Source organism: Lithobates pipiens, unplaced genomic scaffold (genome assembly GCF_037356315.1).
Source record: "Lithobates pipiens isolate NorthernLeopardFrog02 unplaced genomic scaffold, aLitPip1_a1.2 Scaffold_13, whole genome shotgun sequence".
Taxonomy (NCBI): Eukaryota; Metazoa; Chordata; class Amphibia; order Anura; family Ranidae; genus Lithobates; species Lithobates pipiens.
The window spans coordinates 483,804,992-483,825,472 of record NW_027507718.1 but is presented as its reverse complement, the minus strand read 5'-3'; the positions used below and the strand labels follow the sequence as shown (position 1 = coordinate 483,825,472).

At 43.1% G+C, this 20,481-nt stretch overlaps 1 protein-coding gene across 5 annotated transcripts in view; it reads right to left on the bottom strand.

The window, feature by feature from the left end:
- Positions 1 to 20,481, bottom strand: part of REEP1 (receptor accessory protein 1) — a 218,155-nt gene that overhangs the window by 72,571 nt on the left and 125,103 nt on the right. For all 5 annotated transcript variants that reach the window (XM_077477971.1, XM_077477970.1, XM_077477973.1 and 2 more), the window contains exons 5-6: positions 15,272 to 15,385; positions 3,007 to 3,169 (exon numbers count right to left, since the gene is read on the bottom strand). In XM_077477971.1, the coding sequence (XP_077334097.1) occupies positions 3,007 to 3,169; positions 15,272 to 15,385 (277 nt within the window). The remainder of the gene's footprint in view (positions 1 to 3,006; positions 3,170 to 15,271; positions 15,386 to 20,481) is intronic.

Sequence of the window (20,481 nt, the reverse complement as noted above, 5' to 3'; positions counted from 1 at the left end):
TTGTCCAGAACGTCTTGGTATGCTGATGCCTTAATTGTTCCCTTCACTGAAACTAAGGGGCCAAGTGAAAACAACCCCACACCATAATCCCCCCATCTCCAAATGATTTGGACTATGGCACAAAGCAAGGTCCATAAAGACATGGATGAGCGAGTTTGGGGTAAGGGAACTTGACTGGTCCTGACCTCAACCCTATAGAACACCTTTGGGATGAATTAGAGCAGAGAATGGTAGCCAGGTCTTCTCGTCCAACATCAGTGCCTGACCTCACAAATGCTCTTCTGGAAGAATGGTCAAACATTCCCATAGACACACTCCTAAACCTTGTGGACAGCCTTCCCAGAAGAGTTGAAGCTGTTATAGCTGCAAAGGGTGGGTCAATTCAATATTGAACCCTAAGGACTAAGACCCCTTTCACACCGAGGGCATTTTGCAGGTGCCATAGCATTAAAAATAGCTCCTGCAATCCGCCCTCAAACAGCTGCTCCATTTTATCCAGTGTTAAAGCCAGAGGGCTTTCACACTGGAGCAATGCGCTGGCAGAGCGTCAGGAAAAGTCCTGCCAGCATCTTCTTTGGAGCAGTGAAGGAGTGGTGTGTTTACTGCTCCTCCACCACTGCTCCCCATTGAAATCAATGGGGCAGCACGGCTATGCCGCCAGCAAAACGCCACATGCGGGAGGTTTTCACCCTTTCTCAGTCCGCTTTTACCCCCCTGCTAGCGGCCGAAATGCATTTTATCTCCGACGCTATGGGCGGCTCGGTGTGAAAGGGGTCTAAGACTGGTATTCGATTAAAGTTCGTGTGCATGTAAAGGCAGGTCTCCCAATACCTTTGACAATATAGTGTATGTCGTACTTGCATAAACTTGCACACAAGCCTAAATCCGTAAAAGTGACTTGTGTGCATCCAGGGATTTACAATCGTGCATGGGTTTATGTAAGTACAGCATATCTCAGTGTACAGACACTCAGTACTATGGGCAATTGTAATCTCAACTCGTTCCGCCTCGTACCCTCCCAGAAATGACTTGACAGCTCACCCCCCCCCCCCCCCCTTCCCAGTAGGGGATCAACAACTCTGCCTTCTTCTGCTCTCCTCTGAGCACTTATCCAGGGCAAGAGAATATACTGAGTTCCAGGGAGATCCAATTAATATACACTTTAATTTCTTCTGCTTTGAGAATGAATTTCCCCACAGTGCCTGCAGCTACAGTACAGAGCTTGTTGGGGGCACGTTTTAAAGTTCATTTACTGGTTAAGAATATGCAAAAACTTGAATATTCACAGCCTGAATATTGTACAAGCTACCTTTGCATTCTCTCCTAATTCTAAGGCCCCATACACAATAACTAGATTTTCTCCAATTTTTGTCTTCAGATTTACCCAAACCATATCATATGAGGTCAAACCTTAAGAGTTTAAATTTGTATGAAATCAGGCAGGCCCTTGCACTACATGGTTTTGGTGAACCTAAAGGAAATCAAACAACAAAAGTTGTATAGTGTGCAGGGGCAGACTGACCATTCGGCCACTCGCGCCCCGAGGGCCCCATCCCACTAAGGGGCCCCATCAGGGTTGCCATCCCCAATAAAACCAGAGACAGTATGTACAAATCTGTGTTTTTTTTTTAAATCCCAAGATTATAGCTGCCCCGCCTCTCCAGTACCTTTTCAGTGTGTGTATGTGTATTCTGTGTGTGTATACTGTGTGTGTATATTGCGTGTCTGTGTGTGTACACTGTATGTGTGTGTATACTGTGTGGCCCCATAATCTATTGCCTGGGGGCCCCATAATCTCCCATTGCCTGCCCCCCCAATAATCTATTGCCCAGGAGCCCCATAATCTTCTCCTATTGCTCGGGGGCCCCATAATCTCCTATTGCCCGGGGGCCCCATGAGTTGTCAGTCCACCCTTGATAGTATGTAGCCAGCTTTAGGCTCAGTTAACACCTGTTCATTTTTTTGGTGCTTTTTTGCACCATGTCTTGGCCATGTCTTGGTGGTTTGCATTTGTGCCATACTCTTTCCATTTTCAGATGATGGATTGAACAGTGCTCCGTGAGATGTTCAAATCTTTTATAACCTAACCCGGCTTTAAACTTCTTCATAACTTTATCCCTGACCTGTCTGGTGTATTCCTTGGCCTTCATGATTTTGTTTGTTTACTGAGGTTCTTTAACAAACCTCTGAGGGCTTCACAGAACAGCTGTATTTATACTGAGATTAAATTACACACAATACAAAAATAGGATGGAAAAATTTGTACAACCAGCTGTCTGACAATTTTCGGATCGTTAGTATGGTGCTTTAGACAGCCGATTTCACTTTTTCATCAGACAAAAGTTGGATGTGCAGACTATAATATTTTTGTCGGATGTGAAATCAATGTCTGATTTTCGTTTCATTAGTACGGTTTTCGTATGAAAAAAAAACGTAAGAGGAAGACTACGCATGCTCAGAAACGAAAGAATACATACAAAACTATTAAACACATTACGTCACTTCTGACGTTGTATTCTGCCGTCCGAAAATTTTTGCATTGTGAGTAACCTCTTCACTTTTGACAAGAGATTAGCAGGCCACAAAAAACGGACGTTCAGCCGTCCAAAAGTCTAAGCGTGTGTACGAGGCTTTACAAGGCCTCTTGGCAAAGCTAAAATACTTGTAACGTTTGAATGAGGGGTTCGAATGATAGAATCTCCTTTTGTCAGAATGTATAGTTTAACCAAAATATTTTTTCAAGCATTTATCTGTAGACTGAGGATTATTTATGTACATCAACAGTGTAAATTGCTGTGCCCGCTAGGAACAATTTCCCTCACAAATCTGCATGCTGGGCTTAGATTGAGTGAAACAAACGCACTTGTCTGCTGTAAGCTACATAGTTTGTGTATTGCTGAAAATGGCAGTTGTGAAACCAGTGTGATCACAGTGACACATAGGACATACTTAGGTGAGAAGGTGACATGGTGGACAAGGATGAATTTTTATAACATCTCCACCAACCTGATGGCTCGCTGCCCTGGGTTGCACTTCGTGATAATTTAGACTTCGTGGTTTTGCTCGTTGTGCGTGGTATGACTGGAGACGGTGACGGGCTTTCACCCCGAATGCTAGACAGGTCCTGCATGCTGAAGCTCCTCAGTCTTTCTGACAGCGCCCCCTGTCCCTGGAAGAAGGGGAAAAAACATTGCTTACTTTAAAATGATCCATTTTTTTCTGTGCTGGCTTTTAAGTGCAAGCAAACATAAAACAAAAAGTTAACATACGCAAAACTACGCTAACTGCTTAGTGTTCTAATACAGAAAGTATAGAAGTGGCATTTTAAAAATTGAAATCTTAATTTCAGAGGATTTTCAGTTTTAATAAGGAGATGATAAAACTATTAGGTAGTGTTGTTTTAAAATGCTCACATTTATATTTATTATTCATTAGTGTTATAATAAAATGTGGCATTCACTTGGATAACATATTAATGTATAACTATAGGCAAAACTTTTTTTTGTTTTGTTTTTAATAGAGTGGAGATGGATTAGAAATGCAGTCAGTTTTTTTCCTGTCTGTGCCCCCGTTAAGGAGATTCCTCTACTCTTTTGGTCTTGTTTACCATTATCATTGAAAGTGAACGTAAAACAAAACCCCAAATTTCGGGTTGTCCCCAGAAAAGTAATATAGGGGAAATCTTCCAACCATCCAGTTCAAATTCTCTTAAAGTGTTACTAAACCCACAACAGTAAAATCAGTCTGTATATGCAGTAAAGCATGCTTCTTATACTCACTGTGGAACCTAAGGGGTTAATTCTCTGCATTGTGTAAAAAGGCTATTCAATCCTGTCTTCTCCGATCCTCCCCTTCTTCCACTGTCTCCAAAAAATAACCTCATACTTACAGAGCCGGGGGACAGGCTGCACATGCGCAGTTTCATGTGTATTGAGAGTTTTTTTCTTTCCTGGGAGAGTGCATGTGATCAGCACAGGACCAATGAGCACTGTTCAGACAGAGGGTCAGGGGTAGGGTTGCCACCTGTACGTTGTTCTCCCGGACAGTCAGTTTTTGAATGATGTGTTCGGGTTTACTTCTGCCTCAGATCCAGACACATCATTCACGGACTGTATCGAGAGTGACATGTCTCCTCTCCCTGACAGCAGCTTGGTTCAGCAGAGCAGAGCAGAGCAGAGTGTCAGTGTATCAAAGCTCCTCCCCTCCTCCTCCATTCTGTACACACACGAGGAGGAGGGGGGGGGGGGGGAGCAGGGACATGCTGATATCAGGTCTGTAGAAAATTTTAATTATGCTCGGTAGATAGAAGATGGAGGAGGAGAGAGCAGCTGGAAAGGAGGACAAGGTAGAAAATATGTGCAGTGAGTGAGGGGTTAGGAGGATATGTGCTGGGGGGGCTTTGACAGGAGGAAGATATGCTACAAGTGTGGATTGGATTTGAAATCTGGCAACCCCTCCTAGCACTATCTCTCTTACTTCCCAAAGGACCCATCCAGCAGATATCCTACCCCCCTCCCCCTTGCACTGACCCTCTTCTCTCACTAAGATCTCCCCCCAGCACATATCTGACCCCCCCAAGTGCCTCCAGCACATATGGGCACAGGCTGCATATGACGGGCACAGAGGCTATATGATTGGCACAGAGGCTGTATATGATGGACACAGTGGCTGTAGGATGGGCACAGTGGCTGCATATGATGGGCATAGGCTGCATATGATGGCCACAGTGGCTACATATGATGGGCACAGTGCCTGCATATTATTGGCACAGAGGCTGCATTTTATGGGTACAGTGTCTGCATATGATGGGCACAGTGGCTGCATTTTATGGGGCACAGTGAGGCAGAAATTGATGTTTTTTTAAAATAATTTTTCAGTTTGTTTGCGCCCCCCCCCAAAAAAAAATGAGCACCAGCCGCCACTGCCCCTCAAATATCTAACTCTCCCCACCCCCCTGCTAGGACTAGCCCTCTCCCCAGGACATATCTGACCCCTGCATTCTGTGCAGAACACTCACAATTCAGCCAAGCGCACTGTTTGCTGCGGGAAACTATGCGCCACATTACTACTCTCTTTCAGGCCACCAAAAGTGTTCCAGGTCTTTTACAATCTTATAGCATATACCCCCCCAAAAAGATTCCGTCACTAAAGTGTTTGGGTTTAGTTTGAAGAAAAGGTGGCAACCCTAGTCAGGGGTCCGGCATTTACATTGGACAATAGTGGGAGAATGAAAACTCCACCTACAAGCTTTACCCAGACACTCATAGAAACCACAAGACTGCTCTAACTGCTAATGAGAAAAGGTATTTTGCAGTTTATATTTTACTAAAATAATTGCATTTCCAAGTTCAGTGTACTATGGGAGACCAGATATAGTAAATGCAGGGTCCTGAGTTTAGTAACACTTTAATTTTCAGGGAATTCCTCTCACTTCCTGTTATGAGACTATGAGACAGGAAGTGAAGGGAGATCTTCGCAATGGGACAAAACTATCAAACCACCATAATACAAAACCTTTTTCCTAATCGATATACAACTGTACATGACCCAGCTTTTTCCCAGCCTGTCTGAAGGGAAACATAAGCAGGGGGAGCATCTAGTGCTCTGCTGCTGGTCACATGTTCAAAATAAAAAAAACAGCCTTTGGAATAAAGAATAAAAATAAATAATACAAATAAACGGTTTTAATTGTTATATGAATATATATTTGAAATTAAATCTTATTTTTTGATAATAACATGGTGTGGGCGGATTTCTGCCTGTCACAGACTGTGTCACGACCCCTCAAGCCTGTGTCTAATGGCACGTACACACAGTCGGAATTTCAGCCAGCGAAAGACTGATGAGAGCTTTTCGTATGCTCCATCGGAATTTTTCTGGCCGAATTTCCGCCAGCAAAAGATTGAGCGCATGTTCTCAATTTTCCAGACAGAAAAAGATTCTATTGGAAATTCCGATCGTTTGTATGCAATTCCGACGCACAAAAACTCACGCATGCTCAGATTCAACTACAAGACGGAAGCTATTGGCTACTGGATATTGAACTTCCTTTTTCTAGTCCAGTTGTATGTTGAATACATCACCGCGTTCTTGACGGTTGGAATTTGGTGTGACTGTGTGTATGCAAGACAGCTTGAGCAAAATCCTGTCAGAATTCCGCCAGGAAAACCATCAGAGCTTTTTCCGACCAAAATTCCGATCGTGTGTATGCGGAATAAGAGAGGGAGGTGAAGCCTCCATTAATTTACATGCAATATCCCGCCCCTATTGTATTTAGCTGGTTAGTGGGCTTTGAAGAGGAGCAGGGAGGGTTTGGCTGTCATTTACCAGAGTGTATACACCAGCAGGTGTGACTCACTTGGATAACATCTATTAAAGTATAACTAAAGGCAAAACTTTTTTGTTGTTTTTGACAGCGGTTATAACCCTCCCTTGCTCTATCCAAAATGAAAAAACAAAAAAAAATAGCCTATAGTTCTAATTTAAGCCAAGATATTCTGTTTGGTTATATAACACTCCTAAATACAAATTACACACATAAAATATGAAACCCCACACCTCGGGGTGTATTTATGACAAATGCGCAAAGCCATTCATTCTGTGAGACTACATATACATTTTTTTTTGTGCACATGGTAGGAAAAGAATTTTTTTATTCTATTTTCTCTCCAGGTCGAATGTTTTCATTCATACATTCATGTCAGGTGGTCCTGTGCCATCTCGTAACTAGTGTTGCAGGGCACCTAGAAAGATGGTACAAAGTACACAATGTATTTGTCCCATGGGGAACTGAATAATGTAAAAAAAACAGTGATCATTCTTTAAATATAAAATATTACACTTTTATAAATGAGAAGGGCAGGGTTTTCTATTTTCTAATGTCAGAAGGTCTGGCAGCCGAGACATAAAATGTGGGTGCAGCTACAGTGAAGAATTACAGATGTTCAAGAAATATGCAGGCTGTGAGAAGAATATGACAAGGCTTAGATTCCCTGAAATCATGTTTGGATATAACTAGGATACCAGAGAAAATTATGCTAGATGAAAGAGAAGCTGACAACACTACCATTAATGTACTGCAGTGTCTCATCACAAGATTTTGTGCTAAATAAACAGCCAGATACAGAACTGTACTAATACAGGCAAGTCCCAAATGTACTCTCTATAAACAAACAAGTCCCCGGTGTTTATTTCATTCCAACAGTAACCTCAAATGCATTGCTCAAGCGTACACTATGGGGTTGATTTACTAAAGGAAAATAGACAGTGCACATTGCAAGTACAGTTGCTTCAGAACTTAGAACTCCAGTTTTTTTGTTACAGACCTTGTTTAATACTACTCGTGAAGAAGTGGAGATATCCACGAAACATGTAGAGGACATAAAGTGGTTATAAGGGCACTTTTCATCTTTATATAATCCAATGTGTTATAATAAAGTATGTGCCCCTGTGTATGTTTTTTTTTTTTTTTAAATGGCGCTTCATACCCAAATTTCAGAGCGCTGCCCACGTGACTGCCCGCCACTGTCTTCCCCCAACTGACAGCTACAGCAAGTGGGGCTGAGAATACTTGGCTGACGTCAACTGGGAGAAGGGGAGGAGAGCTCCAGTCGGTCAAGTGAGCACCAGGCGGCGCTCTAAAATTAGGTATGAAGCGCCATTTTTTTTTAATAAATAAAATACACTGGGGCACTTACTTTAATATAAACACATTAAAGGAAGAAAACAATAGGACGTCATGGCCATCATGTGATGTAAACAAACAGCCGGTTGCTAGGCAATCGGCTCCTCCTCTCCTCACACAGAAGTCATCGCTGAGGAGAGGAGAGCAGATCGCTGCAGCCGGCTGGTGATCAGTGAGTATGAGCTGTTTTTACAGCTTTTTACTAACTGATCACCAGTCTAATGTAATACACACATCACCACACAGTGTAAACACACATGTCACCACACATGTCCCCAAATAAAAAAACACATGTCCCCCACATATGTCCCACTAAAATCACATGTTCCAATGATTATCTGCACACATATGTACGTGATCACCTGCACACATCTATACATGATCATTTGCGTACATATGTCCGTGATCGCACAAACCAATTATTATACACTTAACGGAATTTTTTTTACCAAAAACATGTAGCAGAATACATTTTGGCTTAAATTTATGACAAAATTTGATTTTATTGGATTTCTTTTTTTTTTTTTCCAAAATTTCCGCTTTTTTTGCGATTATATCGCAAAAAAGAAAAAACTGAGTTGTGAATAAATACCACCAAAATAAAGCTCTATTTGTGCGAACAAAATGATAAAAATGTAATTTGGGTACAGTGTAGCATGACCGCGCAATTGTCATTGAAACTGCGAGAGCGATGAAAGCTGAAAATTGGGCTGGGAAGGAAGGGGGCGAAAGTGCCCTGTATTTTAGTGGTTAAAGCGGGAGTCCGCCGGGAGTGCGTGTTTTTTTTTAAAAGCCAGCAGCTACAAATACTGCAGCTGCTGACTTTTAAAATAGTGACACTTACCTGTCCAGCGCGCCCGCGATGTCGGCACCCGAAGCCGATCTCTAGATCGTCTTTCAGGTGCTGCCGCCGCCATCTTGGGTATGAGAATCAGGAAGTGGAGCCTTTCGGCGAGTCGCGCTGCGCAATAAGGATGGACCCGCTGCCTCTGGGATCTGTGTGTTTCCCAGCAGGCAGCGGGGGACTTTCGGAAAGGGGCGTAATCTACGCCCCTTTCCGCAGAGAGCTATCCCGGAAGCGGGTGCAGATACCTGTACTGTACAGGTACCTGCACCCCCCTCCCCCCTGAAAGGTGCCAATTGTGGCGCCGGAGGGGGGGGGGAATCCAATGAGCGGAAGGTCCACTTTAGGGTGGACCTCCGCTTTAAGGATTTAGAGAAGATCTGTAAAGAAGAGTAGACCAAAAGCCCTCCTGAGATGTGTGCAAACCTGGTCACCAACTACAAGAAACGGCTTACCTCTGTGCTTGCCAGCAAGGTTTTCTCCACCAAGTACTAAGTTATGTTTTGCTTGGGGATCAAATACTTATTTTACTCACTGAACTGCAACTTCATTTATAACATTTGTATCATGTGTATCATGTGTTTTTTTTATGGAATTTTGGTTGATATTATGTCTCTATCAAAAAACCCATGATAAAAAATATAGACCCTTCATTTCTTTGTAAGTGGGAAAACTTACAAAATCTGCAGAGGATCAAATAATTACTTTCCCCACGGTATTTTGTACAAATAAAATGTATGTTTTATATTTAAATTGTAATCATTGGGTACTGAGAAAGTTCATTTCATCCCAATTATTTGGGGACATAAAGTCTAAACACCCCTGTCAAAAAGGTCAGGTTTTTGTGATGTAGAAAAATGAGACAAATATAAATAATTTCAGAACTTTTTCCACCTTTAATATGACCTATTAAAGTGGTTGTAAACCCGTTTAAAAAAAAAAAAAAACCTACAGGACAAAGACATAATGGGCTAGTATGCATAGCATACTAACTCATTATGAATTACTTACCTGAGATTGAAGACCCTGCAGCAGTCCTCGTTCACCGCTCTAGCGGCCGACATCTCCCCGGGGAGTTACTTCCGGGTACTGCGGCTCCGGCCAAGCATGCACGCGGGAGCTGCCAGTAATGGCATAGATGTGCCATTGCTTCAGTTTGCTTAAGTGCGCATGTGCCGATGACGTCGGCATATGCAAATACAGGGGATATCTCCTAAACTGTGCAGGTTTAGGAGATATCCAGTGTAGCTACAGGTATACCTAATTATAGGCTTGCCTGTAGTATAAAGTGGTTGTAAAGGGTTTACAACCACTTTAACTGTACAACTCAGTTGAACAACAAACTGAAATCTTTTAGGTGGAGGGGAGTAAAAATCAAAAACTAAAATAATATGGTTGCATAAGTGTGCACACCCTAAACGAATACTTTGTTGAAGCACCTTTTGATTTTATTACAGCACTCAGTCTTCTTGGGTTTGAGTCTATCAGCATGGCACATCTTGACTTGGCAAAATTTGAACACTCTTCTTTGCAAAAACACTCCAAATCTGTCAGATTACGAGGGCATCTCCTGTGCACAGGCCTCTTTAGATCACCCCACAGATTTTCCATGGGATTCAGGTCTGGGCTCTGGCTTTCAAAACTTTAATCTGCTTCTGGGGAAGCCATTCCTTTGTTGATTTGGATGTATGCTTTGGGTCGTTGTCATGCTGAAAGATGAAGTTCCTCTTTATGTTCCGCTTTCTAGCAGAAGCCTGAAGGTTTTGTGCCAATATTGACTGGTGTTTGGAACTGTTCATAATTCCCTCTACCTTGACTAAGGCCCCTGTTCCAGCTGAAGAAAAAAAGCCCCCGAAAAATGATGCTGCTACCGCCATGCTTCACAGTGGGTATGGTGTTCTTTTGGTGATGTGCAGTGTTGTTTTTGCACCAAACGTATCTTTTGGAATTATGGCCAAAAAGTTCAGCCTTGGTTTCATCGGACCATAACACATTTTCCCACATGCTTTTGGGAGACTTCAAATGTTTTTTGTCAAATTTAGACAGGCTTGGATGTTTTTCTTCATCAGAAAAGGCTTCCATCTTGCCACTCTACCCCATAGCCCAGACATATGAAGAATACCAGAGATTTTTGTCTTATGTACCACACAGCCAGTATTTGCCAGATATTCCTGCAGCTCCTTTATGTTGCTGTAGGCCTCTTGGCAGCCTCCCTGACCAGTTCTCTTCTCCGCTTCATCAATTTTGGAGGGACATTCTTAGTAATGTCTCTGTTGTGTCATATTATCTCCACTTGATGATGGCTGTCTTCACTGTGTTATATGGTATATCTTATGTCTTGAAAATTCTTTTGTACCCTTCTCCTGACTGATACATTTTAATAATGAGATCCTTCTGTTTCGGAAGCTCTCTGTGGACCATGGCTTGTGCTGTAGGATGTGACTAAGAACAAGTCAGGAAAGACCTACTAGAACAGCTGAACTTTATTTGGGGTTAATCGGAGGCACTTTAAATGATGGCAGCTGTACTGACTCCTATTTAACATGGGTTTGAATGTGATTGCTTAATTCTGAGCACAGCTACATCCCCAGTTATAAGCGGGTAAGCACACTTATGTAACCACATTATTCCACAATTGAGGAATGATGGAAGTGCCTGCGTGTTCGAGTTCATTCATTCCGGCACCCCAGTAGGGAATGATGGAACTGCATGCATGTGGGAGTTCATTCCGGCACCCCAATGGGGAAAAATGGAACTGCATGCGTGTGGGAGATTATTAAATCCGGCACCTCAGTGAGGAATGATGGAAATGCATGTGTGTGGGAGATCATTAATTCTGGCACCTCAGTGAGGAATGATGGAAATGCATGTGTGTGGGAGATCATTAATGCTGGCACCCCAGTGAGGAATGATGGAACTACATGTGTGTGGGCTTCATTCATTCTGGCACCCCAGTGGGGAATGATGGAACTGCATGCGTGTGGGAGTTCATTCATTCCGGCACTATGGTTTTCTGAGAATGTACACTGAGCTGCGCATGTGTATCATGAACAAGGAGGTAAGTTTGTCCTAATAGATAGCATGTCCCTTGTTAAATAAAGAGCCTGCCTGCTCACAATTTTTGTTATTTTACAGTTTAGTTATGCTTTAATGATTTCCTCTGAGCCCAGCCAATTTAAGCCCCTGTACAAATAATTACACACAATACCACCGGCTCCGGGGATGCCGCTGGCCGAGGAACAAGATACCGGGCCTAGGGATGCATATGGACAAGGCATTGTGTTAGCCAGGAGATTTTAACCAGTTGCCATAGTGACCAGGATTTGTTCAGACCCAATTTAAAATATAAAAACATAAGATGCACAGCCATGATTTGTAGATGCCACAAATCTCACTATTTACTTGCCATGATGTACTTTGGGGTAAACAGCTCTGACTTCAAAGGACAAAGTTCTGTTGCTAACCAAATGAGCTACAAATTGCTGGAATTGCTGAGATAAACCTGTCATTGGCTGCAATTATTTTTTTCCTAGCACCAAAATGCTAATGAACGAGATTATCTAGCTGCTACAATTCACTGCTAGAAAATCTCTTCTGTGACAAACCTCATATAGCTCATGCATATACCATGCTTTACTTGCCAACCATGCACTGCTACGGTGCGGGCCGGTTGCGCAGAATCACATATATACATGATTTCACATTTACAGGTAAGGGGTGCGTGCGCCCGCCCACCCAGATGTGCTGTCATTAGTTCCAGAACATGCCAAGCACCGATTCCAGGCCAGTGATTTATGGCCAAGACCCGCCGATCATAGGAGCGAGTGACAGTAGAGAGCATTGTGTATGTAAACAACACAAACACAAAGTAAAAGCACCACACAGTAAACACTTTACACACAGGCACACATTTAACCATTTGATTGCCCCAGATGTTAACCCCTTCCCAGCCAGTGTCATTAGTACACTGACAGTGTACAGTATGATCACTGTATTAGTGTTACTGGTGATGTCAGTGCAGTGTTGCTAACTGTCAGTATTTTTAATGTCAGCCAGTAAAAAAACAGGCAATTTTCTCCTGCCAGTAAAAGTAAAAGGTTGCCAGTAAAAAATATGGCTGTGATGCTCTGCTTGGTCCTGAGCCTGCTGAGACCATCCGAGTGCTTGTTACAGTATGATCAGGCGCCTCTGGTGGAGGCGGTGCCTGAGCGTGTCGTCTGATGTCATGGTGCAATGGAGCCAAGCAGAGCGGCCAGAGCCTCGTATGTGGGTCTGCGGTATGTGAGCAAGGCGGACTGGGACTGGGACTGCCAGTGCTGTTTAGACTGGAGTGGACTGGAAGGGTCACTTGGCTTGGAGAGAGACTGTCACTGTGATTCAGAAGGGGACATGTTGTGTCATTAGATGTCATCATCATCTGTGCCGATGTGTCATCTGCTCTCAGTGTCACAGTGAGAGTCAATTTTATGTGTGTGTGCTGCATAGACAGTTTCGTGATAAAAGGTGAACTAACCATTTAAAGTTATAGTAAAAGCTCTGTTATTTTTAATAAAAATACCTGCCACGTGCAGTGGTTTTGCACAGAGCAGCCCAGACCCTCCTCTTCTGAGGTCCCTCTTCAGCTCTCCTGGCCACTCCCACTCGTGAGTGCCCTTGGCAGAGCTCCGTTCTATCTCTGCGGGGAACGATTGCGGGTGGCCAGCGGACATAGAGTCCACCGGACCTGTCTAATAGCTCCCCCCTCTGGCCAATTGGAGCATGCGCACCCAAAAAAGCAAGGTCCCATGCTGACGTACACCTACGGTGATTTGCGGAATCGTGCCACTTCGCCACAGTATAATGACGGTGGCTGGTTGGCAAGCGGTTAAAGAAGGAATTGGATATTCTATTTGCAATAAAGTGACACCTTCATTATGAACTAGTAATGCAAGAGTAGTAATACCAATTATTGTAGAAAAACATCCCCAGTGAAGGAGACAGGAGAAACGAGAAGCTGGTAGGTGAGTCAATCCACTAATGTCTATTGACTGAAATGCTGATTTGCATGGAGCTGACAGCAATCACAAACACATCTAAATAAAAACATAGGTCAAAAGTGACATTCCAAATTACTGACATGCTCAAAATACTCTCACTTCTCAGAAGCACATATTCAATTAATGTGTCACATGTTTGTTATTGCAAGCAATGTTACAAGTGTAGTGGTCAGTGTTAGCTCTATAAAGGTGAACTTCAATCCAATTAAAGAAAGTTGATCACACAGTAACATCCCTCGCTGCTTGTGTAGTAGGGCTTCAAAACAAAGAGTTGGCTCCGTAGCAGGAGCAGAGATAAGTGAGCTGGCGGTAACTTCCTAGAGTTGAGCGCAGTGAAAAACAGAACAGAGACAATATTCTACATCTGTTCCAAAAAAAAAAAAGCATTGACTGGGACCAGTTTAGAGCTGGGGATAGCATATGGAGTGCTAACATTCCCTACTGTGTACATCAGATCACCACACAGCGGGGTAGATTTACTACAACTGGAGCACTCCCAATCTCTTGCAGCTGTGCATGGTAGCCAATCAGCTTCTAACTTCAGTGTATTCAATTAAGCTTTGGCTATAAAACCTGGAAGCTGATTGGTTTCTATGTAAAATTGCACAAGATATAGCGCTCTCTAGTTTTAGTAACTAAACCCCAGTGTAAGCATCAATGGACAGTCTTTTGCTGGGTAAAACAGTTCCTATATCTTTATTCTGAAGTTCCCCTTTGAATTGAGTTGAGTTGAGTTATAATACCCAGGTCCGTCTTTAATATTGATTGGACCCTGGGTAAATGTTTTCTTGCCCCCCCCCCATACAATTTTACTCTCCATCTGCTCTGAGACATACAATAAATAGCAGCTAGACTTAAAATCAGTTTACTGTATCAGATCAGGCAGCAATTGCGATTGGTTGCCAGAGGTTACAGTGTATCATTACCGTTAAAGCCCCATACACTCTATCAGATTTTCTGCTGATTTTTTCCTTCAGATTTACCAAAACCATATAATATGAGGTCAAACCTTAGGAGTTTCAATTTGTATGCAATCAGGCAGGCCCTTGCATTACACGGTTTTGGTAAATCTGAAGACAAAAATCTGCAGAAAATCTGATAGTGTGTATGGGGCATTACTGACTGGTTGCTAGAGGTTACAGCACACATTATGGCTCACTGATTAGTTGCTAGATGTTATAGCACATGATTTCTGCTTCTTGATTGGTTGCTAGAGATTACTGTACAATAATACTGTGCACTGATTGGTTGCTAGAGGTTACAGCACATCGTCTCCTCACTGCGGAGGGCAAGATATAAATATGAATGCCGCCTTTATTTACATATCTATGCCGCCGGATGCAGCTTTTTACATATGAATGCTGCTGCTATTCACATATGAATGCTGCTTATTTACATATAAACACAGGGTCTGCAGGCGAGTCATCTGTACACAACAATAGGGCAGAGCTGAGCAGTATTAGTAGCAGCACTTCACACTGAGATATCAGGACACAGCAAGGGACTAAAACTTCAAGGGACAGGAGAAATTAAAGTGGGATAGTTTACAAGTATGAGGCAGCTGCTTTGGGCCCCACAACAATGACAGGGCCCAGGGCAGTTGCCCCTTTTGCCCTGCCTTAAAGACAGCCCTGATAATACCAACAACTTGTGGTTCGCACCCAAGCAGCAATGACACGGTATGTTGTAAATGCAGGTCCATGTTACCTTTGCTGCAGCTGTGACTGCCGCTGAAGCAGCCACATTCAGGCCTCTTTTGCCAAAATGAACCAGAGCATCATAACTGCGATCTTTTGCTTGGATGAGACATTCGTCAATTTCCTAGAATTAATAGAAAAGGTAGCAGGTGTTAGCTAATGCACCTACATGTGAGATAAACAAAATATAGAATAAACAATGTGAGATAAACAGAATATAGAACAAAAATGCAGTATTGGGTTTTAAGCCAGGTTCATTTACTCCTGAGTGGCCATTGTCCCTGCCCACCAATGAGAGGGCTTTCTGTCAAATCCAAATTTTCAAGAAAGGCTTGAATTTGACAAGTGGCTAAGAAGAAGTCTCTCAGGTTTTTAGGAAGAACACTTTAAAACATCAAGGTTTTTTTCTAGGGCACTCTAATGTATGTATGTCAATCACAAAAACTGTGGAAGAAGTGCATTTAGAGTGCAGGTGGTGCGCTCTCTGTGATCACAGTGTCCTCTGGACACCGCTGAACACAGATTGAGGTAAAGAGATAATAACCAGCTATTTACCACGTGATCAGCTGTGTCCAATCACAGCTGATTATGGAGGTAAACAGATGCCATTGGTCAGCATGAGGATCGAAAAAGAAAGCCGATAACTGGCATCTCTAAGGCTGGGTTCACACCGCTGCGGGGGGAGAACCGGATGTGATTCGCACAGCAAATCACATCCGATCTCCGTAGCGCTGCGAGTTCAGCCATACAGATAGTATGGCTGAACTCGCAGCGGTCCCGCAGCAAACTCGCACGGGACCCTTTTTTGGGTCCGCAACGGAATCGGATCGCATGGGGGTTCACACCATGCGATCCGATTCCTGTGCGAGTCGGCAGATCGCACTGCGATTTGCCGACGGATCTGGGGGTGTCATTAACATAACATTGACACCCCCAGCCGTCCGCATAGGGCAGTGTGAACTGCCGGCGGGAGTAATGCGATGCGGGAAAACGCCGCGGATTCGCGGCGTTCCCGCATCGCAGCAATGTGAACCTAGCCTAAAGGGGAAATGTACACTGATTATCAGGGCAGTCCCACCAGTGCCGAAAATCTGTGCCCACCAGTGCTGCCAATCAGTGTCACTTATCAGTGCCGCCTACTGGTGCCCATCAGTGCTGGCTATCAGCACAGCCTCATCTGTGCCACCTCATCAGTGCACATTAGTGAAAGAGAAAAATTACCTGTTTGCTAAATTTTATAACAAACCAGGAAAAAACGTTTTTTGTTTTTTTTTTCAAAATTTTAGCAAAAAATAAAAAACCCAGTGGCGATAAAATACCACTTAAAGAAAGTTATTTTTGTGTGGAAAAAAAGATTAAAAACTTTGTGTATAGTGTTGCATGACCACGCAATTGTCATTCAAAGTGTGACAGCGTTAAAAACTGAAAGTTGGCCTGGGCAGGAAGGGGGTGAAAGTGCTCTATAGGCATGTGGTTAATCAACTGATGCACTTTCTTTGTTCTGATTAGAAAAGTTACAGTGTCTGTATTGCTTTGTGAGTATCTCTCAAAAAAGGACATTTTGTTGCAGAAGATGCCTAAAACCTGACTTGTATCTTGATGCACAGTATTTCACCCAATCAGGAGCTGTTTTGTAGATCAACTGTGCACTGAACACCTCCAGGTTGCCATATTGCATTTCACAGGAAACTACAGTGCCACAGTTTGAAAAGGAAAGGTAATATTTAATAACAATAAATTACAACATGGCTTATATAGCACTTGTATATGCTATATACATTTTTTTATTTGCTATATTTTTTTTCAATGAAAGTGAAGTTACCCTTTCAGCACTCCCAGACTTTGAATGAAAATTGCACAGTCATGCAACACTGTGCCCAAATTAATTTTTTATCATTTTTTTCACACCTATAGAGTTTTCTTTTAGTGGTATTTAGCCACCGCTGTTTTTTTTTATTTTTTGCTAAATAAATGAAAAAATACCAAAAATTTTTTAAAGAAAAAAAAACTTTTTTATAATTTGTTATAAAATTTTGCATACAGGTAATTTTTCTCTTTCACTGATGGGCACTGATGAAGCAGCATTGATGAGGCGGCACTGATAGCCACTGGTAGGCAGCACTGATAGGTGACACTGATGAGGAGGCACAGATGGGCACTGATTGGCAGCACTGATTGGCACTGTTGGGACTGCACTGATAATCAGGACACTGATTATCAGTGTAGATGTCCCTTTCACACAATCCAGTTATCGGCTCTCCTCATGCTGTCAGCGTAAAGAAAGGAATGGCAATAACCGGCTTGGGCTTGTGTTTACATTGTGATCAGCTGTAATTGGACACAGCTAATTATGTGGTAAAGAGCCGATGATTAGCCCTTTACCCCGATCTGTGATCAGCTGTGTCCCCAGTACATGATCACGGGAGAACGTCATATGACGCCCTCCCAGAACTGGCCGTCATTCGACTATGGCATGGTCGGCAAGTGGTTAAAGCTGAACTCCAGGATAAGCAAATATTGTCTAAATACCAGACAAATGTACACTGACCAGCCACAACTTTATCACCACCCACCTAATATTGAGTAGGTCCTCCTTTTGTTAGCAAAACAGCCCCTTTTGCCACCAAAACAGCTCTGACCCATTGAGGCATGGATGGCACTAAACCTCTAAGTTGCGAGGTGAGGCCTCCATGGATCAGACTTGTTTTCCCAGCACATCCCACAGATGCTCGATTGGATTGAGTTCTGGAGAATTTGGAGGCCAAGTCTACACCTCAAAATTGTTGTGTTCTTCAAACTATTATCGAGGCAGGGTGCATTATCCTGCTGAAAAAAGCCACTGCCACCAGGGAACATTGTCTCCATAAGGGGTGTATTTGGTCAGCAATAATGTTTAGGTAGGTGGTACGTGTCAAGTAACATCCACATGAATGGCAGGACCAAGGTTTCCCAGATCATTGATCAAAGTATCACACTGCCTCCACCGGCTTGCCTTCTTCCCATACTGAATCCTGGTGCCTTCCCTTCCTCAGGTAAGCAACCCGCACTCACCCGGCAATCCACATGATGTAAAAGAAATTCATCAGACCAGGCCACCTTCTTCCATTGCTCTATTGTCCAGGTCTGATACTTACATGCCCATTGTAGGTGCTTTTACCAGTGGACAAGCTATAGTATGGGCTCCCTGACCAGTCTGCAGCTACATGTGCAACAAGCTGCCCATTATTTCTGCTTTCAACACATCAACTTTAGGGGCAACATGTTCACTTGCTGTCTAATGTATCTTAATGACCTTCAGGTGCCATTGTAACAAGGTAATCAATTGTATTCACTTAACCTGTCAGTGGTCATATAATTATGGCTGATTGGTGCATATTCTTACTTGTGGCTCCAGTCACATGTCAGCATATTGATTTTCTGGCTTTTTTCTTCTTCGTTTTTTTGGAGCTTTTTACAAGATTTTTTAAAGCATTTTAGAAGTGTATTACAAGCATTTTACAGCTTCAGGTGCTTTTGTTTAGCCAATAGAAAGCACTAGAGGGAGGAAAGGAAATTAGGGGTGGACAGCTTCTTTTTGAGTGTTTTACAAGCGTTTTTCTTCTCAGGTGTTTCTATTGAAGTCTATGGGGCCAAAAACGCTTGTAATCTGCCAAAAAGAAGCTTATGTACTTTTTAGAACTTCAGGCAACAGAAAGCTCAAGTTTAAACAGGGGCCATTGAAATGAATTGAATTTTGCTTGTTGGGTGTTTTGGAGCTTCAGAGCGCAGCGTTTTACAAGCTGAAAATCGCTCAGGTGTGAACAGGGCCTCAATCTTGGTGTGTTTTGTGTATTTCTTACAGATCTGTACAGTAATCCAGTGTGAGACTTTTCGGCTGTGCATGAACTTCCTGTAATAAAGATCGGTCGCCGCTGTTCTCTCTCCTTGTGCAGGGTCTCGTATCCACCCCCTCCTGTATATTTCTGCAGGCAGCCTGTAGTGGGTGTGGCCTGCTGGGTCCCTCCCACAGTTCAGCGATCTGCGCAGGCTATGTACAACACAGTGATGATGTCACTGCTACTTTCAGTTGGTAATATTTGGGTTAGAAAAGACATTTGGTGCACAGAAAGTAGTTTTATATTATTTGTAGCCACTGAGCAACTTGTATCGAGAAGGCCTGGCTCGCAGCCTCTGCGCTAATTCATCCCAAATGTGTTCTATCGGGTTGAGGTCAGGATTCTATGCAGGCCAGTCAAGTTCCTCCACCCCAAACTCATTCATGTCTTTATAGACTTTGCTTTGTGCACTGGTCTAAATCATTTGGTGGAGGGGGGATTATGTCGCTGGGTTGTTTTTCAGGGGTTGGGCTTGGCCCCTTAGTTCCAGTGAAGGGAATTCTTGGCACCAGCATACCAAGACATTTGAACAATTTCATGCTCCCAACTTTGTGGGAACAGTTTGGGGATGGCCCCTTCCTGTTCCAACATGACTGCACACCAGTGCAGAAAGCAAGGTGCCTAAAGACATGAATGAGCAAGTTTGGGGTGGAGAATCTTGACTGGCCTGCACTGTCCTGACCTCAACCTGATAGAACACCTTTGGGATCAATTAGAGCGGAGACTGTGAGCCAGGCCTTCTCATTGACATCAGTTTCTGACCTCACAAATGCGCTTCTGAGAGAATGAACAAACATTCCCATAGACACACTCCTAAACCTTGTGGACAGCCTTCCCAGAAGAGTTGAAGCTGTTATAGCTTCAAAGGGTGGGCCAACTTAATATTGAACCCTATGGACCAAGACTGGGATGCCATTAAAGGTCATGTGCGTGTAAAAGCAGGTGTCCCAATACTTTTGGTAATATAGCATATATACCGTATCTCACAAAAGTGAGTACACCCCCTCACAGTTTTGTAAATATTTTATTATAACTTTTCATGTGACAACACTGAAGAAATGACACTTTGCTACAATGCAAAGTAGTGAGTGTACAGCTTATATAATGGTGTAGATTTGCTGTCCCCTCAAAATAACTCAACACACAGCCATTAACGTCTAAACAGCTGGCAACAAAAGTGAGTACATCCCTAAGTGAAATTGTCCAAATTGGGCCCAATTAGCCATTTTCCCTCCCCGGTGTTATGTTACTCATTAGTGTTACAAGGTCTCAGGTGTGAATGGGGAGAAGGTGTGTTAAATCACTCTCTCATACTGGTCACTGGAAGTTCAACATGGCACCTTAT